Genomic DNA, 27062 nt, shown 5'->3' on the forward strand with positions numbered 1-27062 from the left:
CTCAAGGTTTGGAGATGTCGATGATGAATCAATCCACATTTGGAAGCTGAATTGATACAGATTTCTCAGTATAGCAGCAAAATCCCTTTCCTTTGGCAGGATCTGAGTGTGTGGGCAGTGAGCTGGGTCTATACTACAGCCCCCCTACACACTGGGGGGGGTCCTGCTGGAGCAACAACAGTGAGGTAGCAGCACAGCAGGAGCAGCACGGCTGGAACTGAGGAGAGGCAGAGCCCCTGAGGGAGGAAAATCTGCAAAGCTGATGGATCAGAACAGTGCCAAAGGACTTTACCATCAGTGATCATCAACTGAAATGCCCAGGGAAGCTGTCCCTGGCTGGGGCAGGTGGGCTGCACAAGCTGTGCAGGGCTGAGCCCTGGGCTGCTGCAGGCTTTGGTGGAACTGCATCTCATCCAGCCCACCCTCCTCTCCACAAACACCTGCTGTGGCAACAAATGCCACATTTCTGGTGCTGTAGGACCAAAAGCTGCTTAAGCCAGTTCAGGTTATTTCACACATTAGCAAGACCTGACACCCTTGTGGCTGGAGTCCAGCCCGTTCTCTCTGGACCTGTTCATGCCTGTGGGCACGATGTGCCCATCACTGTGCCAACCAAAATGATGTTGTTGGGTTGCACAGTCTCATTCTCCAGGAGGAGAGACATGCATCTTCACTGCAGGTGAGCCAGCTCACAGGAGGGGTGGGGACCAGGTCAGGCTGGTACATGTGTACATGTGTGTTTGTACTGGGCACAGGGCTTTATCATCACCAGACATGCACGAGCTCACTGTGCACACCTTACCAGGCCTTGGTCTGGCAGAGGGTCTGCAAGCCCAGCTATCTCTTCACCACTGGAGACTGATTTATCTCTATCTGTCTGTTTTCTCTTGTGTCCAAAGGCTCTCTGCATTCAGATGTTAAGCTCTGTAGCTGCACATAATTTGTTTTCAGCCCTCCTTCCCTCCTAGGTAATACCCCTGAGTCAAGGCACATTCCCACTGGGACTTGTTTTCTGGATGACCATGTTCCACACGTGATGGAGAGGGCGAGCAGAAAACATGGACAACAAAACAAATCAAATTCCTGTTAAAGTTAGAAGTGTTCGACCTTCATATTTTCAACCCTCTCACACCAAAACCTCCACCAAGCACCGGCCTGCCCTGAGAGAAGCAGGACCCGAACCACCTTGTCAGAGCCAAACCCCCTGGAGGTGAAACAGGCTCTTGGGCTCACGTGGCTCCGGCTGTCGCTGCCTCCCTCCATCCACTGTCGAAACACGGCAGTTTTCCAAACCCCTGCCCAAAAGCAAAGACCTGCAGGACGTGGACAGGGCGCTGTGCAGCTGTGCAGCCAGATGTGGGACCCCACAGCCACACTCAACACCCCGACGGGTACCCGGCGCTGCTCGGGGCCGGCTCGACCGAAAGCAAAGGAGACGTGGCAAGAGCGAGGGGTCCAGTTCAGAACTCTTTAATACAAGCTTATATTGTTTGTGTTTCTGATTCTCTGTTCTCCCAACATCTGGGGACATTAACCCTCATATGTGTGTGAGCATGTGTATGAAGATATATACAAAATCACACAGTTAAATATTTAAGCATACAAGGTATTATATATTTATATAATATAGAACTTTAGGGTATAGGAATCAACAATGGCAAAATATTTCTGATGAATCTGACATAACTTTTTTTTTTTTTTTTGGAGTGAAACATGACCTGTTTTTGAAAGACCAGAGGAAGTTGTTGCTTATTAAAAGAAAGAGAAAAACCTGTATAAAGAAATTCTGTGAAAATGATTTAAAAAACATCATGAACCAAAAAAAGGACAACTGTTAAAAACTGTATTGAAAAAAAAATAAATTAGATGAACAATTGTGTAAATATAAATTAAAAAAGATGACAATCTTAATAAATAAGCTTTACTATTTACATCTTTATATATTGCTTGGAGACTTAAATTAGATCCGTTAAAAACAAACGAACGCAAAATAAAACCCAAAATCGGAGCAGCAAACGTACAGGCGTGAGGTACAGAATTAAGGGTTGAACTGTATTTTGCTTGTTTCTTTTTTTTTTTTTTCTTTTCTCTTTTATACAGTAGACCAGTAGAATTCTTGTGAAAATAGATCCTCAGCACTTCATTGGAGTATTGGTTGACATGGCTTCCAAAAGGTGCCAAGAAAGATTCCATAATAATAATAATAATAACCATAATAATCATAATAATTATAACAATAATAAAAAGATACAATATGATACATAAATATGGAAGAGCAGTTGGTAATATGAATACATTTTTCTCTAGACGAGATCACAGTTTTATTTGTAAATATTACACTGATATATATATAATATTACACACATAATATTATATATATATCATATATATATTTATATATATATTTATATATATAGTACGGCTCAATCCTGCTCCCAGGGAAGTCAACAACAACAACAAAAACCTGTGTTGACTTGATGGGAGCAAAATTCAGCCCATCATCTGCAGACAGGTACGTAATTACAGAGGCCGTACAATGCAAACTCCGCAATGGTTCCAATTCCCTCTTGAATTGCTGGTGAAATGTTTCGTTAAAGCCCTGGTTCTTTGCACTCAGAAGATGGAAACTGGTGGCTGAATTATGGCCTCACCAAAAGAATGAAAAAAACCCAAAAGACTAAACTAAGCCAGAACGGGAACCAAAGACAACTGGGACTTGTTAGCTCCGTATCTCGACCGAACAGGACTGACACCACCAACAAGTAGCACCAAGACTCCTCATCGAACACCTGAAGCCAACCCAAGCTCTTGTGTGTGGCCTCAGAGGAAGCGATTCTCACTCTTAGTGAATCTTGGATGTGTAGATCCGGTGAAAAGGGGAAAGTTCAGTTTGCCAAACGAAGACAGAAACAAAACATGAAGCCTCACTTTGCTCCTGCCAAAGTGAACTGGGATCTGAACCCCCCAGGTGGCAGGAACAGCCCAACACCAAACCCCTATTGCCCACATTGACTGTAGCTCCAAGGAAATACATCTTGGGCCACCTGGACCTGCTCCTGCTGATGTTTTGGTCGTGCTCCCACTGAACTCAGTGGTCAAGGTCCTTCAGTGAAAGGGGACTGTCCCCAGGGCTTCAGTGTGCCCAACATATAAGGTCAACTGGAGGCAGGAGCACTGCTGCATCCCCAGCAGGGAGATGGCCTTCCCCACAGCATGGGATGACATGGAAAAAAAGGTAAAGCAAATCCATTCAGCTGCACCACTGAGACCAAAATGGGGCCCACAACCACGGAGGTACCTGGAGTGTATCTATGCCGGGCACATGGTCCTCTCCCAGTGGTATGAACGTGCCCATTAACTCTCACTGGGGCCTCTAGGGATCGGGCAGGGGAGGGCAAGATGCTGCTGAAAGGCTGGGAATTTCCATGGCATCCAAAACAGTTCAAAGGCCAAACCGCCAGCTCTGAAACCCCTCTGAGCATCCCAGCCTTGGCTGACTTTCACCCCATCCATGGTTGACTTCACCCCATCCCTTCCTGTCTTCTAGCTTGGCCTTGAATGGAAACAACCGGCCGGAGTGTGGGAAGGGGATGGTTGGCACCCCGCTTCCCACCTTTGGGAATCACCTGTCTGCTCAGGTAGCAGCTTTCTCCTTCCCCACTCACTCCTAGTCTCTCTCAGCTCTCTGGGATTCAGACTGTGCAGTGCTTCTGAGTGCAGTAATTAGAGCACAGTGAAATACTGGTTAAATGCGTATGTACAGTTGGATAACGTAAAAATAAGCACAAATACACACTTAAAAAAATAATCTGGAAAAAAAAAAACCAAAACCAAAACCAAACTCCACCCCCCTCCCCCTACAAACAACAATATACCAGGGGAAAAACCCCTTAGCCTTAGTTCCTGGATTTATCACAACGCACGAGGAAAACAAAACCAGACAATGTTATAAAACCTCACGGTACTTCTAGGGAAATCTACACTTAGTATCTAGCCCTCTACTCAGCTGGCAGAATCGGTGTTTTCCTTTCAAACACACAAAAATAGGCTTTGCTCTTCTTGGATTTGGATTATGCGGATTTTCTTTTCCTTTTCTCCTTTTTTATGTTTTTTTTTTTTCCTCTTTTATCCCTCTCTGTAAAGACTCACTTGTTATTTTTTTTCCCCATTTGAATCAGTCGCAGCAAGAAACTTTTGTTGGCTATTGGGCTTTCTTTTTTTCTTTCTCTCTCTCTCTTTTTTTTTTCCCTTTTTTTTTCTTTTTTTTTTTTTTCTTAAACACAGGTAAAACCTAGAACAAACCGACAGTTACAACCAAGTGAAACCGAAACCAGAAGGGAGGTAGCTGGAACCCGATTCCAAGAGTCCTCTGGTGCCATCCTCCTTTCTCAGCCTGGGTGGGACAGCAGAAGATGCAAGAAAAGCAGGAGGACACCAGCTCAGCCCATCTACCAGAGGGTGGGGAGGGAGAGGGGTAGCAGCTGATTGGAGTTTCCCACCCCACCATGCACCATTCACCGCTTTCCTCTCCAGCTTTCCCTCCCCCTGGCCGTGGACATCACCCCGAGCCAGGAGCTGGCTGGTGGCCCCAGGTAAGGTGCAGCCCTGGCTCACTGTCTGTGACAGAGAAGATCTTGGCACTAATGTGACCCGGACTTTATGAGCAGCTAAATTTCACCAGTATAAGCACCTCTTCTCTTCCCCCAGCCTTCTGGTTTGATGTTTCCCTACGCCACCGACTCAGGGGGTGATGTCCCTCTCACTTCCCACCCAACGGCCACCACAGTCACAGAGGGTCTTTCCTAGGAGTCCACTGGGCATTTGAAGCCCAAACAGTGGTAGATGCTGCAAGGCCATCCAGCTGGCCTTGCCTAAGGTTGGGAGCACAAGGGACAAGAGCTGAGCAGTTTTCTGTGTCCCATGGCTCCCCTATCCATATCCCTCTGGGTGCATGGTACACACAGCACCTGAAATACAGAGGGCAAAGCTTTGCCCTAATGAAAAAAAAAAAGTCATCGGATTTAACATGACTCAGAGCAGAACTTTTCCTGCTCCCAGTCCTGCCAGCCCCGCTGGAGGAGATGGACAGTGCCAACATGGTAGTTAGAAAAAAAAATCAAATAGCAGCATGGAAAGCCTGCCTGTGGGAAAGGGAGCTGGGGCACCCCAGGACTGCAGGAGTGAAGCTGAGGTGGGAGGCTGTGCTGATGAGAAGCCACCAACTCCCTTGAGCTGAGAAGGTCTCCAGCTCACTGAGCCCTGGCTGGCCTGGGGAGCTCAGCTGGCCCCGAGCTCCTGGGAGCCCACAGCAGCAAGTGGCAATAATGCCTGTACAGACCTGTCTCTCCTGGGCACTGTCCAGGGTGGGAGAAGCAGATGGGAAACCTCCTCCATGCTGAGCTCTGTAACTGGGAAAGGTGTTTTCAGGATGCACGCAGGACCTGAACTGAGGCTGCCTGCCAGGGTGAAACCAGGTGGGGTGGAGAGGGGAGATCACGCCCAGATGCCTCAGGCATTGAGGACAAGATGCTTTGGCAGCCTGAAAGGCTTTTGGGGTTGTGAGCTCTTTTCATGGGCTGGATGGCACATGAACAAACTGCCATAAAAAAGGGGAGGATGAAGAGATCAGAAGAGAACAGCAACCTTTCCACAGTTATTTACTTCCCATGTTAGATGGCAAGGGGCAAAAGTGGAAGATTATGCCACTGTTCTCTACACTAGAGGATGCTCAGTCTGACTCCATGGAAAGAGCCCTGATCCCACTGCACCTCCCTTTCCAATACACCCCTGCATGGTGGGGGCAGAGCCATCCTCACAGCTCCCATGGCCAGGCCTTCTCCAGGAATAACTGGAGCTTCCCAACAGACAGCTCCTCACCTTCTAACAACAATCACCTCTCCAGGCCTCTGCATTTTAGTTCTTGAGATTCATCTCTGGTTTATTCCAATAGAAACAACCCCAACAGTGGGTATCAAGAGCCTGGTTCCTTGCACCTACCACTCTTATCAGTTTTCCATTTCTAGCTCTCCTACCCATTTTTACATCCATCTTCATGAGCCAAATGACCCCTCCCTTACCCTTCTGCCTTGCCCCAGTGTCTAAATGTTCAATCAAGCAGGAGTAGGGAAAAATCTTTCCAACCTGTCCTTACCTAGTAGACTGTAAAAGTCAGGAGAGTCCCAAGGAACAGGCAGACCCAACACTTTGGAAGGATGCTCTTTTGGATGTGTGTTCTTCCTAGCAGGAGCGGGAAACAGCAGATACATGCCCAAGCCACACTGGAAAGATCTCTGGGATTTCCATGGGATGGGCTGTAGCAGCAGTGGCAGCACTAGATGCCCTGGGCATCTCAGTGGCTCTGTGTGATGAACCCTGTGATGAAAAGAATCACCAAGGATCTGGCACAACATGTTCCCCTCTGGACTGAAACAGGAGGATGGCAGGGAAGTGTGAGGTCTGCTGCAGCTAATGCCCTTCATTCTGGAAGATCACAAGCAGCTAAGCTCCTGGTTTGTTAAAAGGGTCTGACCCACTGCCCTGGCAGCTTAATACTGACAAATATGGCCAAAATTCTAATACTATCTCCTGTGATCCTTCCCCCACGACATGTGTCTCCTCCTCTTCCCCTCTCCTGAAAAAACAGGAGCATGGAGCAGTTGTCGGATAGAGACCACCGTAAGAGTGGGGTGGGGGAGGTCTCGAGAACCACTTGGCTGAGTGGAGACCAGAAAGCAGATTTCTTTGGCTGGCTGGTGTCCTTTTTTTCTTGCCCCAATGCTGAGGAAGAGACCAGAGGGTTTGAAAGGCAGGTTGTAGGTAAGCTTTAAGGCAGACTGTTTGGTTGCATGGGGTTGTTTTTCACCCTGTCCTGACACAGTAAGGATACTAGTTGAATGGGACATAGCAGCAGGTGTAGCAGCAGCAGACATGCTCAAATGACAAGTGTGGGCACGAGTTACCCTCTCTGCTCCTCAGAAGCAATCATCCATCCACGTTCCTCAATGCCAGTCCTTAGACTCCCCACTCCCTGACTCCACCATGGGACCACCTGCCCATCTCCGCACAGAAACGTCCCAGAAGCCCTTCAGGCTACAAGGGGGCTTTTTGTTGGCTTTTTGAGGGCGGCAGGGGGAGAAGGAGGAGCTGTACAGAAAGGCCACTGCAGTCTGCTGAGCTCCCTGGCTGGAAGTAGCATTCCTGTGAGGAGCAGAGGCATCCCACATCTCGAGCTGGCTGGGCGTCTGGTAGGTCACTTGCCAAGAGGCCCAGCCCTGTGGAGATCCTACCCCAACCTCAGTGCCCCGAGCATGTGATACCTTGGCATTCAGCATGAGGAAGGGCTCAGCTTGGAGTCCTCCAAGAGCACAGCCTCTCCCATGAATGGTCTGAGTTGTGAGTGCTGGGGAGGGGAAAGTGTTTTTGCGTTGATCATAATCTTTCACTCTTTCTCTCTTTCTCTACTTATTTCTATAAATATGTGTACATAAATAGTTTGTTTCTCGCCTTGAATCTAGATATGAACTGTTCAAATTAATTGGGCATAACATGCTGTTTTGATACATGAAAGTCTTCTCGACTTGACTCTTGGTTGGTTGTTTCTCGTCATCACTATTTAAGATATAGTTAATACATAAACCCCTACTTTAGTTCTCCTTGGACAAAAATTAAAGGCAGACTGGTTGAATTCTAAGGGTCCCTGGTGCAGAAACGCCATCCAGTTGAGCAGCTAAATGTTAAAAACGATACCAAAAGGGATGTGGTGTCTCTCCTAGCCTGCCTTGAGCAGTGTGGTCCTCCATTCCACGTCGCTCGGCATTACCCAAGACTGAAGCCACGGAGGTCTTTCTGGTTGTGCTCTTGGGCGTTGGGATCCCGGCAAGCACACTCTCCTTGTAGGTCACAGGACATAGGAAATGGTGTAACCTGGGGAAGGAAGCCAAAGACACAAAGACATGAAGGAGGGAACACACTTTGAGCAGCCTGGAGAACAAACGAGACCTCTGGAGTGAAATCTTCAGAGATCAGCTGCAACCTTCAGCTATGTGACACTGTACAGTGATTTATGTTAGTGCTGAGTTGGTGGTGCACTGAGGCCTTGGGTGAGCTACCTGTCTATAGGAAAGGCTGTGAAAAGAAGAACCTGGTCAACTCATATGATTACCTGTCAGCATATACTCCCTTCACAGTTCCCATCAAGCACAAGAACACAACTGGCTGAGGAGAGAGGTACTCAGGCAACTCTGGGTCTTTTTGGGGTACTTTCCACAATGCTTGGTTCACATTACAGCACCAGCTTCTGAAAGCTAGACTTACTCAAATGGCTGCAAACACTAAAGCACAGCAAAGTTACAAACCCTCATCTCACATGACCAAATCAGAAGCTCACCAAACACTGCTGGGTCTGGCAGGTCCCAACTCTAGCCCCCCTGTAGCATTCCTACTCACCTCCAGCATGGGGGCTTTGGGGAACCCTACTCCTGGGACATAATCTCCCCTCTGTAGGGCATCATTCTACAGAAGGGCTTGGGTGATGCTGCCATATGCCTAATTCCATTTGTGCATTTAACTGTGGATGTTCTTGGTTTCAATTCCTCAGGAATAGAACCAAACACTATCTTGCAGATCAGTGGAGTCCCGCAGAGACTTCTCTGAACACCTCTCATGTTTGAGGTCAGGAGATGCAGCTAAGGGGCACTGAGGAACTGCAAAGGAATGCAATGAGATGCTGCTACGTGCACTGACTGTCATCTATCCATGATCCCTCTGGATAAGCATGAGAAGGAGCTGAAACATTACCCTGCAATGCCTAGCTAGTGAAAGTTGATTTTGGCCTATTGCATCATAATATTTACCTGAAAAATAGGAGATGGTAGTGGAGAAGCGTCTCACTTGCCCTGAAGTGAATTCCCAAGAATTTCTCCCATCTGCACAGAGCAAATGAGCTCATTCCCCTCCTTTACACTCCTTCCAAGGCAGTGCCACAACCTGCTCCAATGTTCCCGGCGAGGGCTGCACTCGCGCGCTCCGTCTGCCTCCCTTGGCTCTGCTGCCACACGTTCACTCTCTCTTTCATAAACACCTTCTCCAGGCTACGAAGCTCTGAGTCTGCCTGTTGCCTGTGTATCACCCACAGCACATCTAGGAATGTGGACCCAGCACTGTGCTGTCATCTCCACCTAGACCTTCCACACGTGTCCCAGCGTGTCCAGCGTGTCTTTCTCCTGACGCGCGCAAGAACGGGAAGGAGGGGTGTGGAGCTTTGTTTCGCAACTGGGGAGCCTAAGGCAGGGACATGCTGACAGAGACATTAAATAGCCAAGGCTCATCACCAAATCAGGGCTGGGAGAGCCTCCTCCCTTTGCTTTTGACTTTATTCACGCAAGACATGGCCCTCCAGGTAGAACAGGGTGATGGCTCTTCATCATGGCCTTGGAGACTTGTGAACTAAATAACCAACTGCTGAATAATCTGAATCTACAAACTGCACAAATGTGGAGGTTGCAAAGAGAAGAGATAGTCCAAAAAGTCAAAAGCAAATGAGTTCAAATAACTGGCAACTAAGTAAGTTTATAAACTGCAGAAAACAATAGGAGCTTAAGAGTCACTTGATCCAACAGAAGCCAGCCCAAGCAGGACTGTCTCGTATCACAGTGTTATGAATATTCTTAGATAGGAAAACAGAGAAGTCTGCAAACAATGGGGTTTGGGGAGGAGGCTGAGGAGGGTTTGTTTAATGACTGAATTAAAATACTGGAAACAAAAAAGAAAAGATACATAAAAAAAAATTGAGTTTTTCTGTTCACTGTTGAAGGAAACATTTTGGTTTAGATTATCTACTGCATTTCAGGTTTGACCTTTCCCTTCAAGACAAACAAATAAAAAAGACTATTTCACAGCAAACATTATGTCTTCAAATAAAAACCTGTTTCACTTAGAAAATGCTCAAACAAAATGTTTAAATATGTCTGGAGTTTCCTGCTCTTTTTATTTTTTTACTGAATCATTCAGTTCAGTCTGCATTTGGCAATTATTTTGACTTAAAAAATCCTCCCTGTTGTACAACGAAGCTACTGGTTAGAGGCAAGACCTGGGACCCTGATTCCTTTATTTGTCTTGATCAAGCTTTTTCCTCTCCCTGGCCTGGATTCACTGTGTTTGTCTGTCACAGCCTGACAAAGGTGCTTAAGTGGCCCTTTCATTCCAAGGGGAGAAGGGAAGGTGCACTGAGTACAGGACAACCACACACCCAATTCAGGCAGTTCAATAAAGTAGCTGATATTAGTTTTGACAGCCTACTGCACTTCATGTCTGCTGCTGTCCATGCTTAAGGGGACATGTTGGAGGAACAAAGATCCCAGACATGCTCCCACTTCACCTGCAGGAACATCAGAGCCAAGAGGGAAAGAAAGCCCTGCACGGCTGTGTCTCCAAACCACCAGCTCATGTTCCCCTCACCTACTCTGTGGGTTGTGCTCAAACAGTGGCCATAGACACCCAAAATGGCATGAGTTTGCTGTTGCCTGAAGTGATCTACCTCCTTCATTCCTTCTCCTCCCATTTCTCCTTGTGAGTCCCTTGTTTTCCCCTTGGCTTTCTTACAGCTCACCCTAAGCCTGTGCTCAGCACTGGGGTGACCTGAAAAGGTGCATGTACAAGACTGGATCCCTACTGCATTACAACCACCTCCTGATGAGATGGAGCCACTAGAGAAGAAATGTCTTGCTGTGTGTTGTCCTCCAGAAACCCCCTGGTCTCCTAATAGTGGTCATGGACAGAGGAGCAGAAGCTTTCTCTCTGAAGCAGAGCTGTAGCCCCAGGAGCAGACAGCTCCGTGGCTCAGCAGCAGTTCCCAGCAGTGGGTAGCCTGAGTGTAGGAGGGTTTCTTCCTGATCAGATCAGTCTTATTCACTTTATGTCCCTTATGGAGGCTTTTTATGCAATTCGATTTTTACAGTGCTATTGTCCAGATAGATGAATTGTTTTGTCTTATGGCAGTGAGCTCCAGAGATCAGTTTTCTATTATGTGAAAAGGCAGAGATTTCTATGAGCACAGCCACAGTTGTATTAGACGTGACAAAATTCTCCAAACACTTAACAGTAATGCAGGGTTTCCACTTTAAACAACATTTACAACAAATAACACATTTGAGTTCCCTGAGGACCTGATTTCCATAGGTATTTAGGGAATCTAACCCACACACAGAATCCAGTGGGACTGTCAGAAGTACCCAGCCCAGAAAAAATGTAAAACCCCTTAGAAGAAGGACTGTCTATTGCCTTGGGCTCACACAGTGACAGCCCTCTGGAGTGCACGACCACGAATAAAGCTGCTGGATGTGCTAGAAATAATAAATGCTGAACCTTTTGCTGAATGATAGCCCATTTAGGTGTGGAGCCCAGATATACATACTCCAAGATTAACTGCCTATTTTCTTTTTAAATAGGTCTGTGAAAGCCCGACTCATTAACAGAATATATGACCTGCATTGAAATTCCCAGATATACCCATTGTACAGCCAGTAGTAAGGAATCAGCACCTCTTCCTTCCACCTGCCAAGCCCTGCATTTCACCTACATCCATCTCCCTGAAAACCTGGCAAATACCTTGGAGGGCAGGAAGAAAAAGATAAAAATTAAGCTTACAGCTTGGATTAGATGCAGTAGTACAAGATACTGCACCCTCAGCCTAACTAAAATAGGTTTAAAAAGGCATAACTGAAGAACACAGCTCCACACACGTACCCCCTACACACACACATCTCCTGGAGATGATCCAGAATAGCCATGGAGTGGATGGACAGCACTCAAGGGAATGTGAGTCACCCCAGAACCACACTGGACCACAGACCTATCCATCATCAAGAGAAAACAGATATGACTTACATCATGCCCATCACCCAGAGCGTGCAGGGCACCCTGCTCTGAACCCAGAGGAGCAAGGACAGCAGGTGGATGAGAGGCTGTGCAGGAGGATGGCATGGATGTCCTGGGTGTAATGCACAGGAGATCCAAGACACCATCACCTCAACCAACTCACCACCCGTGCTGCACAGGGCATGAACCCAGACTTCATTCTCCACCAAGGTGTGGGAGCACTAAGCATCCTCTCCCACCCTAAACAATAAGACCTTGGATAAAACCCGAGCTGCCTCTTGGAAACAGGGCTGGATTTGTCCTGGATGCCATGCTGCCAACTATGGGAACAAAGACAAAGATACAACAGACCAGCACAGGACTAGGATCCAGGTCATGGAATGAGTGAGAGGTCACAACTCCTCGCTACACGCATCTATCTGAAGAGGCTGGTGACATCCCAAGGCAGATCCCTGCTGAGAAAGTCCAGTCCATAGGGAACTGGTGGGAATGTTGACAGGAGAAATCCCAGACAGGTACAGGGAGGGATGGGAAACAGCTCTGCAAAGTCTGGGAGCTCGTCCCTGACAGAGGCTGGTATCAGGCTGACCTGGCTGTGCCTCCTGCTCAGCACCTGGGGTTGGCTCATAGCAGCACCAGGGCAGGCAGGATTGGTCCCGGGGAAGGGAGGAGAGCTGCAAAGCGTTGGGAAACAGCCTGTTGTTAGATTTCAGCCCTGAAGTGTTTGCGAAATCTCCCAGACAGGCCTAACTGGTGCTACAGAGGCTGCAGCGCAGGCACAGCCTCCACGGGCAGCGTGGCCTGTGAGATAAGTGTGGCAGCCCGTGCTGAGTGTCACGGCCCTACACCTCCCAGCTCAAACAACAGGCAGTATTCTGTTCTCTGACAAGGCTCTTGTGGGACAAAAATGCATCTTGTAAGGGTCTTCTCAGTGTTTTTTGGCATTGAGGTCACCAGCTTGAGATAACGGACAAGGAGCGAGCCCCCTTTTAACTCTGGGTGCTGGTATGCAGGTTCGCACCTAGGGCACTGCTCCAGAGGGCCTGGGAAAGGCAAAGACAGAGCTGGCAGGAAACCTCCTCTCTATGCAACACACGCAGTTCTAAAAGCTCGAATTTTTGTTAACTGCCCCACCACAAACCGAGCCTTCCCCCACTGAAGGCAGCAAACGTGGTGTATCGAGGCAGCTCAGCTGAACCCAACAGATGCTCCGCTCTCTCCGTCGTGTGTAAATTGGGAGCAGCCTCACCAGAACCAGTGGAAGCAGGATGGCCCAAAGCCAGCAGGGATTCCCGGGAAAGCCCTGCCCGCATGGATCCCCGCATCCCCGCCTGCCCGCTGAGCAGAGCGAGGGAGCCCGTGTGCCAAACCACATGGAGCTCAGTTGCTCAGCAATCAGCTGTGCTTCCTACCCTCGTGCTACTGATTGTGCAAACATGAATGTAATTAGTCTAAATAATCACCAAAGATTTAATAGGAGCCAGACCACCCAGAGGCCAAATAGCTGGCGGTGGAGCAGGGAAGGTTTGTTCGCTGGTTTTTGTAACACTTGCTAATGAAGTGAGGTCGGATAGCAAAGCAAACACCCTCCACTAGCACATCCCCTGGGAACGCCGTATGTTGTGGGAAGCCCCATGTCCCTTGAAGCCAAGAACGTTCTCTCTCAGGATAGGCAACATGTGCTACTACCATCACTGCTTTTAATTTATTGCCGCCTGGAAAGCCTCCCTGAACGATTATGAAACCAAGCTCTGAGCCCCAAAATAAGCTCCCATCCCAACCCACCCTGACTGAAAACGCTCCTCACATGGCAAACAGCTACAGCCTGAGACCAACACCTCGTGGGGAAGCGAGTTCACCCACACGTCGGGGTGAACCGGCGTGCTTGGAGCGCTCAGCCGCTTCCAGAGGCATGAAGCAACACTCCACATTGTATCCTTCCTTCCTCCCTGCTCACCCACCATTCATTGTATCTCCCCTGCTAATTATAGAGCCGACAAACACATCCAGCTGGGGACATTCAAGCTGTTGGGAGCAGCACTGGAGCATCACTTCTTCTGGATAAGCACACTTTCCTCAGCCGGGGTGGTCACTTAGGCTGCTAATGGCACCAACTGCCTCAAAACTGCCTCATGTTCTGTGAACAGAGCAAGACCTGAGATTCTCCAACACAGGTCTGTGTTGCAGATAGAGAGCTGGGAGAAGGCACTTATTTCTCCAAGAAGAGGTTATTTCTGTTGGCTTAGGGGTAGGAGTGCAGCAAACCCCCCCTCTTTTCTGGGGAGACAGGGACAGCCTTTGGAAATCCCTGCTGGAGCCAGCAGCAGCCCCTCAGTTCAAAGCTCCTTTCTTTAGGCCTTGAATTCTCGGCCATAAAGTCTCTGAAGAGGTTTTGATAACTCGCCTATCTTTTAGATAAGCAAAGCTTTGGATGAATCCCACACGGCCCTCTATCTACCACAAGTCCTCATTTGTTTTCCGCCAAGGCACTCGCTGGTTTTCCTCTCCAAGGTGTTGGGCAGAAATGTCAAGAGGCTGAAGGGACGGGACAGTTTTTCTCTTTTTTTTTCTAAGTGCTGTGGGGCAAAGCAGTTGAGGGAAAAACTGAGTGATAAGTGAGTGAGGCAGGTTTTTCTCATGGGAGCTGTAGGTTTACCACTTATGTGACAAAAAGGAAAGGCAGAGAGGAAAGGCAGATGAAAGTTCACCCTTGCAAATAGTTGAAGTTGAGGGAATTTTAAAGCAGCAAATTCATTGTATTTTAATCTGCAGAGACCAGACTGCAGGACCATCAACTAAGCAAACCTGTGATACGAGTCTGGAACAAAGTACATAAGCAGAGTGTAAAGAAAGACATTTCTGATTTCTGTGAAGCCTTTCTAGCCAGCCTTGTCCAGGGAAAACTTATAAAAAGGAAGGGGAAGAGAAAAGAAGCGGAGGAGACAGTGACTGGGGAGAAGATTTCCTGAAATGAATCAGAAGGAAACAGCCAGAGACTGTCCCTGTAATGCTGCACACCCCACGAGCTCCTCACAGGCAGCCAACAGCCCAGAGACAAACAGTTATGCCCAGGTTATTTGTTTTTCTCACTTTGGCAGTGTCACAGATGTAATGTTTTATAAAAAAAAAAATAAATCGTGTCTTCTTTTATCTGTGGCAGAATACAAAGCAAGAAGCAGCTTCCTAGAGCAGCCAGGCAGAAGGGAGCTGGCAACCTGTGCTGGGTCAGGAGGGGAGGAAGATTAAAAGGAGATGGGATTTTTGCTTTGTCCTTCACGGAAGACTTTATCCCCTCCAGATACACAACAGAAGCTTTCTCTCCCTTGGAGGTTGGCCGGCAATGGCCTTCCTGTCTCTCAAAGCTGCTCCTGGGTCATGCACAGGGCAAGCTCTGAGCAGCACAGCCCCGTCCTCTGCCCCAACACCCTCAACCCCCTGCTCCCCACACAGCCTTGCCCATGTCCCTGCTTCCTTGGGTGGCACTCATCCCTGTGCCAGCCCTGGCTTCCCGCCCGCTGCAGGGCGACGCCGATCAATTAGCACACAACAAATAATTAAGCTGATGAATGTCCCTTTTTCCTGCTTGCTGACTGCACTTGCCACGAATTTATGCCCAGAATATGACTGAATTTATTCGATGCTGCTTTGTATCATTCAAAAGAAGTCTTTAATGATTTCTTTTAAGCTCTCCAGCCTGATTGTGAACAGCGCAGGGCAAATACTCATTATTTCCTATCTAAGCAGCAGCGCTGATTAGCTGGTGGTTGGTCAGATAAGTCACACTGCTCCGTTCCCTGCTCGCTGCTGAAAATGCACAAGGTCATTCCCTGCTAATGCAGAGGGAAAACATGGGATAAGCGACTGCTGCCTGCGAGTCCCTTGTGCATTTTCAGGGCAACAAAACAGGAGCGTGGAAAATCTCACATTAAGAGGGCTCAGAATTAAAGGGAATATGGGTTAAAGCGTTTTGCTTTCAGGCAGCCTGTTCACAGCACTGTGTGCAGCTGAAAGTGTGTTTGGGAGGGTAGTGGGACTGCAGTGAAACTTAAGTCTTGACAGTTTGCGGACACTAAAGATCTGAAGGCAGCTCTTACTCGACTGTTAACTCCTGAATCTTCACATGGTGCGATGTTAATCTTCAGCCCTTTCCTAAAATAATGTGCCGAGTTGCTATGTTCTGTTAAATGTGAGCCATGTGTCACCTCAGCGATGGCTGCAGCGGGGAAAACATGATAAATCTAAAGCTTTTAAAATGTCCTGTGACATTCTGGGAGAAAAACAGGTGTTGCATAAATGTCGGACATTTATGGGTAAACTTGCAGGGGCTTTAAAAGACTGACACATCTGCCACATAGTGTGTAACCCTGAAAGAAAAGGAGCAAAGCAAGTCTCTTTCATGTGTCTCGCTCTTTCTACAACCGTATGAAAATACATCCTCATCTGGTATTGGAATTAACAGAGCTGGCCTTGCCCCTCCCTATGTCTCCTCCAGGTTTTTGGTTTTTACACCCGATGTGTATTTTAAAACTGTGCCTTTTTAAGTAGGTGGCAAACTGTGCTGGAAGGATTTGGTATGCGGAGTATTTTTATTCAGCTCCCTTTTCTCTCACCTTTCATTGTTTTTCCCTTTGGAATATCTCCTGTAACGCTCCACTCATAAACCTCTTCAAAGGGAGGGCTGTATTTGAACAGCCTTGCCTGAAATCTGGTCTCAGTCAAAGGCCTCAGACGGGAAAATAACTCGCAGAGCCAAACCCCACGGCCCCACGGCTGCTGCCGCAGGTGTCGGCGGCTGCTTTGCAGGAGCGAGGTGCTGCCTGCTGCCTCTTCAGCCCTGACCCCACAGCCCCTCTGACTGGGTTATTATTCCCTCCTTTACCCTATAAATGTAATAAACTGGGACTTAGCATCTTGCTTTTAGTGTGGAAGGTCCAAGGAGAAGGTGTTGGCTTTTTTTTTCTCGCTCCCCCCCCCGCCCCAAGTGTCTCATTCAGCACCTGCAGCGTCGTCGGTGTTTTGGGAGAGAGGAGATTTTTGGAAGCTGAAAGTGTGCTGGGGAAGCTCAGCCCTGTGATCTCTAGGATGGGTGTTCCTAAATTACCAGCTAGGGCAAGTCTAATTCCCTGAGTTGCAGTGATCCAGCTCCCAGTGAACTCTGTGAAAACAGAACTTACCTCCAAAAAGCTACAGAACCTCCCCCTGCATGAGGGAAATCCATCAGATGTGTGACCAGCTGCCCGTCTCTGACCATTTGCCCTTTGCATCAGGCAGTTTTAGCACAGAAACCAGTAACCCACTGGGCTACAAAGTGCTTCCCCTCCTTGGGAGGTCACTTCATTTCTGGGTGGCAGTGAAGCCAGCAGATATTTTGAGCGTGAGTCGCCTGGCTGGTAAGTGTTCACGACTCTGTGCAGATCCTACTCTGCCTCAACTCCCTGCTCAGCAATAAATTCTGCTCCCAAACCTTAATCCTATCCTTCTCCCCCACAGTTCAGCTCTCACATCCCTTGTGTTTCAGTCCCATCACCACCCCAGCAGTAGGTTGTGCCCTTAGCTCCTGCCTTGATGGGGCTGGTTTGGGTCGGTCTCCTCCCAGGCACCTCACTTCCCCTCCTCTGGCACTGCTTGGGATTTTTCATCGCCTGCTCTCAAGCCCTGAGGCAGTGAGATAAAGTTTCCCAGGCAGGCTGTTTTGGGAGGAGAAGACCTACACCATGCTGAGCTACCGGGCACTTCCAGCTCTGCCCTCCTGGCTGGTGGGATGTCAGTGAGCAAGCTGTGCTTGCCGTTGGGCTGCTCCTCCCCAGGAGGTGGAAAATCAGCCAGAGATAGGAATCTCTTCTTGGAGACAACTGAAGATGAGCCACTGCCTGTCACCCCACTCATCTCTGCAGAAGTTGTTTCAGCAGGGAGCCCTCTGTGGGCCCTCCATGCCCCCACTCCACCCGTGGGGAACAGAGGAGCTCACCTGCCTGTGCTTCCCTGAACAGGATTCCCAGGTCCTCTCTCAAAAGCAATACAGGGGAATATTTGTCAAAAAAAAAAAAAAAAAAAGGCACATTTAGACAAACTACCTCTTCCTCTGTGTCTTCCCCAGTGGAGAAATTCACTCCTTCCACTTGCCAAGACACGTCCATCCCCGTTCCCCAGTGTTCCCAGATGGGCCAGAGGCAGCCCCCAAAGCTGAACCAAGGAAAAGAATCCTCCAGCCAAAGTTGGCTTGTAAAGGAACTGCTCCCTGCAGAGGACCTTCTTCCTCACTTGGGTGACACAGATGGTGTCATAGGCTGAGCCCAAACTCCCTCAAGTTTGGTTGTTTATTAATATATATCAGTTACTTATTGGATTTTTGTTCTGTTCTACACTAAAATCTGGAAGATAAGGTAAAATATTCACATGGCAGAGGATAAAATTTGCTTTCTTTTCTTTGGAAACAAATTCAGTGGTTAGAAACATATGAAATGCTGTACTGCTCCAAGCCACAAGCTCTATCACTCCAGTCACCATCTCTAACGTGGTCAGAAATGGGTGCTAAAGAAGCATTAAAAAAGGGGATGTGTGGAGGGAACCTTCCCCAGGCTCAGGCAGTCAGTGGTTTAAATATTCCTAGGCCAGAAACTGCATCCAAATCACAGTGTTTAATAGCCACTGACACAGCAAACCTCCACAAATAGGCCTATTCTTTTTTGACTTCAAATATATTTTTATTCTTAATAATACTCTGTGGCGATGCAACCTATCACTCAAACACACATTGTGCCAGCAAGGAGGTTCTTTCATTTGTTTGGATCCTGCTTCCAGGAAATTACCACTTCACCCCCTTGCTGCTGTGTGATAAAAAACAGTGGATTTTACTTTCCTAAGAATCCTCCCTACATTAAATAATGATTTTATAGGTCTCTGTTACTAACTTGTCTCCTTTTGCAAGGTTCTTGTCTATGTGGTCTCTGTGTAAAAGATATTTCCATCTCCACTCAGCCCTGCTGCCCTGCTCCACAACCTCCTCTGTCCCACTTGGAGATGGGATGCTCAGCAACAAGCCAGGCTCACACAGGGATCAAAGTACAGAGCCACTTTCCTTTTGCTCTCTGCTCAAAAGAGAGACTCTTAACCTTTAATTTCCCTTTGGAGCATTGAGGGTGGATATCAGGATGGACAAATACCCCCTTCTCAGTGTTTCTGTGTGAAGGTCTCCTGAGCAGTAGGTACAGCTTTGCTGCTGAACATGCCCCAAGTTTTGAAGAGAGCCAGCCCTTGCCCATAGGAGAAGCTTGGGATTATTGTAAATAAGAATGAATCAACACCTCTGAAAATGTTATTTAAGAAACTGCCTTGCACAGGTGTAAGGTGGGTTATGGTGGGAAATACACATCAAGAGAGGACTTCAAAATGAAGCAGCAAGAACTCAGTGCCTGTGGTGAGCTGATGCTGAAGGTCCTTCTGAGACCTTGGACCTCCCCTGTTCTAGAAAAAAAATAATTGTTTTTCCAGGCACAAAGCAACAGTCACCAAGGAATTCTCAGTGAAGAGAGGAAGGAGCATCCCTACCTTTTTGGTCTTGACTGTTGAGGCGCAGCAGTCCCCACCATCATAGTTGCAGAAGGCTCGGTTGTTGATGGAGTCACAGTAGTTGTCCCCCATGAAAGGCTGAAAAAGGAAAAAGTAGGAAAAGACTGAGACCATGGACATGGATAAAATGAACACCTCCCCTATGGAGACAGGCTGGAAAGGTTGGGGCTGTTCAGTCTGGAGGAGAGAAGGTTGTGTGGAGACCTCAGAGCACCTTCCAGTGCCTAAAGGGGCCTACAAGGAAGTCAGGGAGGGACTGTTCATCAGGAACTGTGGTGAGAGGACAAGGAGTGGCTTCAAACTGAGAGAGGGGAAGTTTAGGTTAGATATATGGAAGAAATCCTTGGCTGTGAGGGTGGTAAGACACTGGCACAGGTTGCCCAGAGAAGCTGCGGCTGCCCCTGGAAGTCCCTGGAAGTGTTCAAGGCCAGGTTAGACAGGGCTTGGAGTAACTGGTCTAGTGGAAGGTGTCCCTGCCCATGGCAGGAGTGTTGGTACAAGATCATCTTTAAGGACCTTTCCAACCCAACCCATTCTATGATTTCATAATTCTAAAACCTGTAACACTATTTCAGAAGGAAAACATGAAGACTCGAAGGAGCCATATAGTTTGTAACATTACCAACTGCCCTGAAAAGCCAAAGATAATTATTTCCCTTTCCCTTCAAAGCAGACAGAAAAAAAAGGACAGTAGATGAAAGGGAAATGAGCCCTTGTTGGCTTTTCACATCCCACATAAGAGGATGCTTCAGGAATATTAATTTGGCTAGGCCCAGAGACAGCATCCAGGCATCTAAAACTGTGGCACCTTTGATAATTTTAAGCTAACCTTCCAGAACTGTGTGGGATAAGAAGAAGGTTATGTATCACAGCAAAACAGGCTTGCTTTTAATAGCTATGCTTTTCACCACAGTTCTCCAAACTGTGCAACACGTGTCAGCAATGAGGGCACAAAACAAATCACAAAGAGAAATGGAAGTGGTCTGAGCTCAGCACAGGGGCCATGTGCTCCTCTGCTCCAACCAGCAGTGACTGTGTGTGACCTTGGCCATGACACATAATCTTCCTCCACTCCACATCTCAGAGCTGGGATAGTGGCAATTATTCAGAGGGGCGTTGTGGAGAGCTATTAAAAAGAAATTAAAAAGAGCTCTTGAAAAAGAAAACATAGTTACTAGTCTGTGCAATGGGGTCACTAGTGCATGTGCTGCACAGGACCTGAACAACAACCACAATTCTGAAGGAAAGGCTTGAGGTCTGGTCTTTCTTTACACATTTACACCTCTTGGTCAGCAAGTACAGAAATCTTTCTTGGAAGTCAAAACTGTGCCTGATGGTAAAAAAGGCCCCCTATGAGAATCCCAGCCAGCAATGAGTGCTCAGAAAAATGGGTGCTCAGCAGAGAGCCCAGTCATATCTCTGTAACCCTTCTTACACACACAGGCTCATGGGGCCATTCCCACTTTATCTGCTCTTTGGAAAATTTGTTTATTCTTCACTGAGAAAAACACCAGGGTCTTTCCTACAAGAAGGCATCATTGCAGAGCAGGTGGGGTGGCTTGTGGAGGTTTCCTGGGAGGATTTTGCAGCAATTGCAGTACCAGAGTCTCCCTGATGATGGGATACCTGAAGAACCAGCCATAAAAGCTCGCTGTGCTCTCCCCAGAGTGAGCCATGGCCACGCTCATCAGTGTTGAAATGGACTCTCTGCAGTGGTGCAAATGCACACTTTCACTGCTGATATGTTGCAAATTTAAATATTTCTGTCAGGTACAGGAAATCCATCCAACAATGCAACCACAGCAGGACTACCAGGAGGTGACTGATTCGTTGTGTGATACTTGTTTAGTTCCACGCAAATATGGCAAATGTTGACAAGGAAATCAGAGTTACAGCATAAGGCTCCTGTCCCTTTAAACTGCCTTAACTCCACTTAGTTCCACAGATATTGACTTATTTATACAGGCAAAGCCTTTGACTTGCAAACGCCCTTCCAATTTAATTAATATGCTAAGAGTTAAAAGGGAATGATTTATAAATAGATGAAGAGATATTTTGATGCCAACACGGTCATATTTAAAACCATGAACTTTGCCCAACCTCCCAGGAAATTTTGTAGGCTTCTCCATGTTTCCCTTGTGTTGCCTGGCTGTGCCTGCTTGTCAAGAAAAGCTTGACTTTAATTTTCCATGCCTATGCCTGTACCCTACACCTATGAATGCTGGAAAATCAGTAAAAGAAGCTCGTGGAAGAGTTTGCTCTGGCACAGACTAGGCAAGCTAGTCCTTTGGAGGGGAAGAGTAGGACAAATAGCATCTATTCTGATTTGGGTCCAAAATCCTCTTTTGGGAGACCCTGGCTGTGGGGGGTGAGGTCTCTACAGCTCTGCCTGCATGTCTTAGTGCTCTGATATTTCTGAAGGACTATACAGGTAGTCCAGAGGGACTACTTTTCTACTGAAACACCTAAGTTAGGTGCTGAGAAGTACGGGGCTGACTCATAAACCTCTGTTCCTGCCACTAGGGAGCGACAAAAAATCACATTGCAGCAGCAGCCGGGGTTCCCACTGCGATCACCAAGAGTCAAAATAATGCCCCACTTACAGCCTCCTGTTCAGGGAACCCTCCCTAATGCTAAGGATGTCCATACATTAGGGACTGTATCAGCTTAATGGCCCAGCATTATTGAGCTACTGGCTTATTAGGCACTGTTTCCACAGTCGTGGAAAAAAAAAAGGCTTGGTGAAGATGGTATTTCTTCTGAAATCTTAATGCCAGAGAACAAGCTCTGGCCCATCCGTGGATCCTGGAAGCATCATGCTCTAAAAATGATGCTAGAGGCCATTATCAATTGTCTGGGCAAAGCCTTCCAAGATGATAGATTGTGATGCAGTGACACTGCTGAATGAATGTTGAAAAGAAGAAAGTTCCTATTGATGCAGAGGGCTCTGGCAATTAGCAATGATGGAAGGGAAGAAAATGCTGAGAAGAAGCATGTCAGTAATAATGGCTTCTGGTAAATTATTACATCATTGCAAAGTTTGCCTCAGTAACAACTATCCTTAAACAGCAGGAGAACGGATACCCAATGGTGCATCAGCACCTGAATGGCATTTCTTAATGGTCTCTGGATGTTATTTCAGCTCTCTTTGGAGAATGGGGGCTCCCAGCCAGCCTGCATGAAAGCGATGTGTGAGAGGGCTTATGACATTCAGAGCACTGACAGCAGAATGCTTTTCATTTAGGGAACAACTAGACAGAAACTATTACATTGTTGGAGAGTTATTACCCTCTTGGGCCCAGCATTTGTATGCGAAGGAAACCTGTCTTTCACTTCAAGACAAATCCCATTGCACAGCAATGTTGTCTGGAGCTCTGTGTCAGATTTAGGAATTCAGTCCCATGTTCTGCCACTTTGGGCAAATAATTTCAATGGGCCTGTAAAATTGGGTTACTGGGTGCTGAGAGCACGGCCAGTGCAGCAGAAAGGCAGGAGATGTGGGGGGAAGACACAGCTCTGCCACTGCCTGTCCCTGTAACTAAAGCAGCCAACTATCCCTCTGCCTGTGAGCTATCCATTTCTAAAATGGGATTGGAGCTTCACAACTTCACAGAGGTACCACAAGGATTGACTTCTTGATATGGGTGAGAATGTCAAGGGCTGGCACAACAGGAACCACAGGAGTGCCATGATCCAGACAGAGGTGCTCCAGTCCTGTTTAACCACTGGAAACATCTTAAGTCTTCTCAGGCTTTTCAAAGACTGCTGCCAGCAGAAACATCATCCTTCAAAATAATTGCTTTCTTCAAGTAACACACAAGACTGTAAAATTGTATCACAGATTAAATGTAACTGTGTGTTTCTGATTATTTTTTTCTGGTTCAGATAGAGGTTCAGTGGAGGGATGTGCTGTTTGCTCACTGTCCAGCTGTGCTGTCCGCCCAGTGGTCTCATTTCTGTCTCTGGCTTCCCTAAAGTTTCTCTGCACACACCAATGCCCAAAGCTCAACTGGCCTTGGAAAGAATTGCCCCTCTAATAATATGTCAAAATCAAGGACAAACAACTGAAGGTTTTTGCAATTTTCCAGAAACTCCCACATTCTGGGAAATTCTTTTGGTCTACCAATGTTTTTGAGCTACTTGATCATTGTAACTCCTGTGAGAGACACCCAACCATCGGCTCTAGGAAAACCACCAATTCCACTACTGAGCGTCAGAACTGATGCAGGCAATCACAGTCGGTTTGAGTGGATGATCAGGACAAAATCCTGTTTGCCCCTCTTGAAAACCAGCATTTACAGCCCACGTGCCTGCTGTGACTGTTCCTGCAGGATTTTGGAGCTAGCATGGACCACCTGAGCTAATGCCAAACTCACCTCACAGCCTTTGACACAATGAATCAGGGAAGGGTGAGGATACCACTTGAGTCCTGCCGTGCAGACAACGCTCTGGAGGGAAGAGGAAAAAAAAAAGCAGCAGGTTAAGACAAAGAAATCAGTGTACAGAAAGTCAGAGTGCTGGCTCCTGTGGCTCTCCTGTACTTAACCAATGAAGTTCAGTTCCTAACACCTCTTGTGTTCTCAGGACCTGGCTGTCCTCCAGGTATTTACAAGAAGTGTTGGACTTGACACTTGCAATAACAGAGCATTTGAGATTAAAATAATATTTAAGGTTCTCCTAAAATGTCATGTCCAGTATTTCACTCATGGTGGGGGAACGTGGCAGGGAAAGGCAAAGGCACAGGTCCACTGTCTTGCCCTTGGGTAGGGGAGAGACATTTTAGGGATTTCTTTAGTGCTGCAAAGCATTGGTGTCTTTCACTGCCCATCGTACCTGGGCTTCTTGAAGATGGAAGCAGCTAAAGGTGGACTTCCAGATATATTTTAGCACCATCTTAAATAAAAGCACCTCCCACCACACACCTTCAGAATAACCCCCAGATAGGACAGCATTATCCACTACATTTTATGAGCTTTAAATTAATTTCTTTACCAACTCTGTCTACAGATTTTCTAGAAGAAAAAGTTGGACTGCCTAGTTTTGGGCAAAAATGATGACCAGCCCCTCAGTGATGACACAGGCAGGGCAGCCATAGACATGGACACTTAGATTTTGAGAGTGGATGAAATCTTCGACCAGTCAGTGGAGATGGTGGTTCAATACCATGGAGGTCCTGGAGATTGGACTCCCACCCATTCAGCAGGACATCGGGCACAAGATCATTTTGGGTTATCATCCATGGATGGAGCACTACCTGTGCATGTGGGCAAGATGTACACACAGGCACTCACCTGAAGAGAGGGGTTGGATGGAGGCCTGGAGAAGGAAGGGATTAACATTTGGGAAGACCCCAGGCACGAGCCATCCCCTCCCCTGTCTATCTGAGGGCTAATTTAATCCATCTGCAGGAGAACCTCGGCATGTTTTTACAGTTTCTGTCATTTGAGGCTTACCTGGCGCGTGCTAGAAAAAGGACTTTTATACTATCTGACTGCGGCTGTTTATCTTTCCGATGCTCTCGGATTTTCCACTATTAGTCAAGCCCTGCTTGCCCCACCTGCCTCACAACAGGGCCTGTCTGTGTGAGTGGAGAAGCAGCCAGGAGAGGGGGGAGGATGTTGTTTATCCCTCGGGAGGGAGGTTGCAAGGTGCGGGGGGCCCAGAGGTGTCAGACGTTCCCCCAGAGCTCTTGACAAGAGAGCTGGAGATTTCCAGGCTGTTGCCTGCCACAAATGGTGAGGGGTTTGTTGTTTGCTTTCCCCCCCTCCCCTTCTGTTTATTGCACTTCAGAGGGAAAAGAAAGGAAACTTTTCTAGGTTTGAAAATAAACAAGGCCAGTCAACAGTCCGGGAGCAGGGAGAGTAAAGGAAACAGTTCAAGAGCGTTTGAACCCAAGAATTAAAACAAAGTAGAAAAACTCAGGCGTTTGCCTCCTGTATCCAAGGCCAGCAGACAATAAGTGGAAGAAGGGCACTTCCAAAGAGCATCTCACAATCCCCTGGTAAGAAGCATCAATATTTACAAAACCTCTCGCTATGTGTGAATGTGTGTGAGCACGCAGAGCCAATAAAAGGATGGGTAGCCTTGAACCAGGCTCTGAAGAAGAAAGGAGGTTTCCAAGTGAGAGCAAGCCCTCACAGAGGATGCACTGACTGCTTTCCTGACCTTCCCAGTGTTAAAAACCCAGCACCAGCCTTAGAGAAAGGGGTAGAAGGTGAAGTCTCTGCTTCTCTGAGTGCTCAGTCAAGGTCATCTTCAATCCCAAGAACTGCACAGACTTGGGCTGGACGCTCTCCAGGGAATGGGAATGCAGCCCCAGGTTGCTCTCCACAGTATGGGAGAGCCAGGTGACCTTGTGCCAAGTTAATCACTGGGTCAGTGGGACATTCCCATTGCTCCTGAGTGGCACCTGCCAACAGCTTCATACCTGTTACTTCACTCTCCCCTTGGATGATCCTTTGCCAGTGGAGCTGAATTCAATCCTGCTAACATTCACAGAGCTCAAAGCAGAAGGAAGGACCCTCTGCCACGGTCCTGGTTCCTCTTGCTGGTTTTCCAAGCCCTCAGTTCCCCTCAACCCAGCCTATTTGTACCCTCAAGCTGCTGCAGCGGTGTGTGCAATGCAATGGGAGAGAGGGTTTGGGTAGAGGGAGAGGCTGGGTTAGAAAATTGAGAAATTGGGAATGATTTGGGTTGCTGGGCATTGTTTCTGCCTCCTGCAGTGCCAAGAGACATACAGGTGCCACAGGATGCTGCATGGAGCAACTGAGATGAACAAATGCATGAAAAGCAAGCAAGGATGGGTGTAGGTTGTGCATGATCTGATGGTATCAGTGTGCACAGAAAGGAAGGTGGACTCAGAAGGCCGACACAGGCTGCTGTAAGAGGTGGGTGGAAGGACCACCACCATGTGCCAGGTGGTGCATGGGGAAAGCCCATCTGGCCACTGCCCCTGTGAGCCCCGTCCCCTGTGCTGCTGTGGTGACATATGCTGCCCTCGTGGCCCCAGCTCCTCTCACGCTCTGGCTTTTTGCAGCACAGCTGCCCTCCCTCACGGGCCAACGCCGCGCAGCCGGGTGGATTGACTCCAGCCCTGTCCCATCCCAGAAACACCACCCAGCCACATCTGCGGTCGGTGGCTGGGATTCCATCTGCTGCCAAGGGAGAGGGAGCAGGGCTGCGCTCCCACAGTAGGTAACAAAGAGCCAAGAAAGCAAATCAAGCTGTCATTTTCTCCTTGTGAGGGAAGACCCAGTGCCTCCGGTCACGGCGCTTCCCTCCCCTGGTGGGACTAACAGTGATGTCAACCCTTTGCGGGCTGCAGGGGGGATTGGGTTTCCCTCAGAGAGGCCAGTGGAGAGCTCTCCTCAACCTTAGATGGGTCAAGTGTCCCCCAGATGCCCAGGGATTGGCATCTCCTGGTCTCAGCTAATTCGCTCCTCAGGCACTATATGAACACAATAATTAACCATGGGCTTAACGTGGCCGGGGTGAGGGGATCAGCCAGGAGAGGGGAGACACAGCACTTTGGGGCTGCTCCTTCCTGTAGCTACAGATGGGCTGGGATCTCCTGCCTCCCTGGGTTCTGAGCAGCTGCACTGCAGTTGGTCACATCACTG

At 47.9% G+C, this 27062-nt stretch overlaps 1 protein-coding gene across 2 annotated transcripts in view; it reads right to left on the bottom strand.

Moving 5' to 3' along the window:
- Window positions 1-1660: 1660 nt before the first annotated feature.
- The window catches only part of PAPPA (pappalysin 1), a 181723-nt gene continuing 156321 nt past the window's right edge, over window positions 1661-27062 (bottom strand). For both annotated transcript variants that reach the window (XM_032708046.1, XM_032708045.1), the window contains exons 20-22: window positions 23820-23891; window positions 19423-19521; window positions 1661-7923 (exon numbers count right to left, since the gene is read on the bottom strand). In XM_032708046.1, the coding sequence (XP_032563937.1) occupies window positions 7816-7923; window positions 19423-19521; window positions 23820-23891 (279 nt within the window). In that variant the 3' untranslated portion in view covers window positions 1661-7815. The remainder of the gene's footprint in view (window positions 7924-19422; window positions 19522-23819; window positions 23892-27062) is intronic.

This window comes from Chiroxiphia lanceolata, chromosome 21, assembly GCF_009829145.1.
Source record: "Chiroxiphia lanceolata isolate bChiLan1 chromosome 21, bChiLan1.pri, whole genome shotgun sequence".
Classification (NCBI taxonomy): domain Eukaryota; kingdom Metazoa; phylum Chordata; class Aves; order Passeriformes; family Pipridae; genus Chiroxiphia; species Chiroxiphia lanceolata.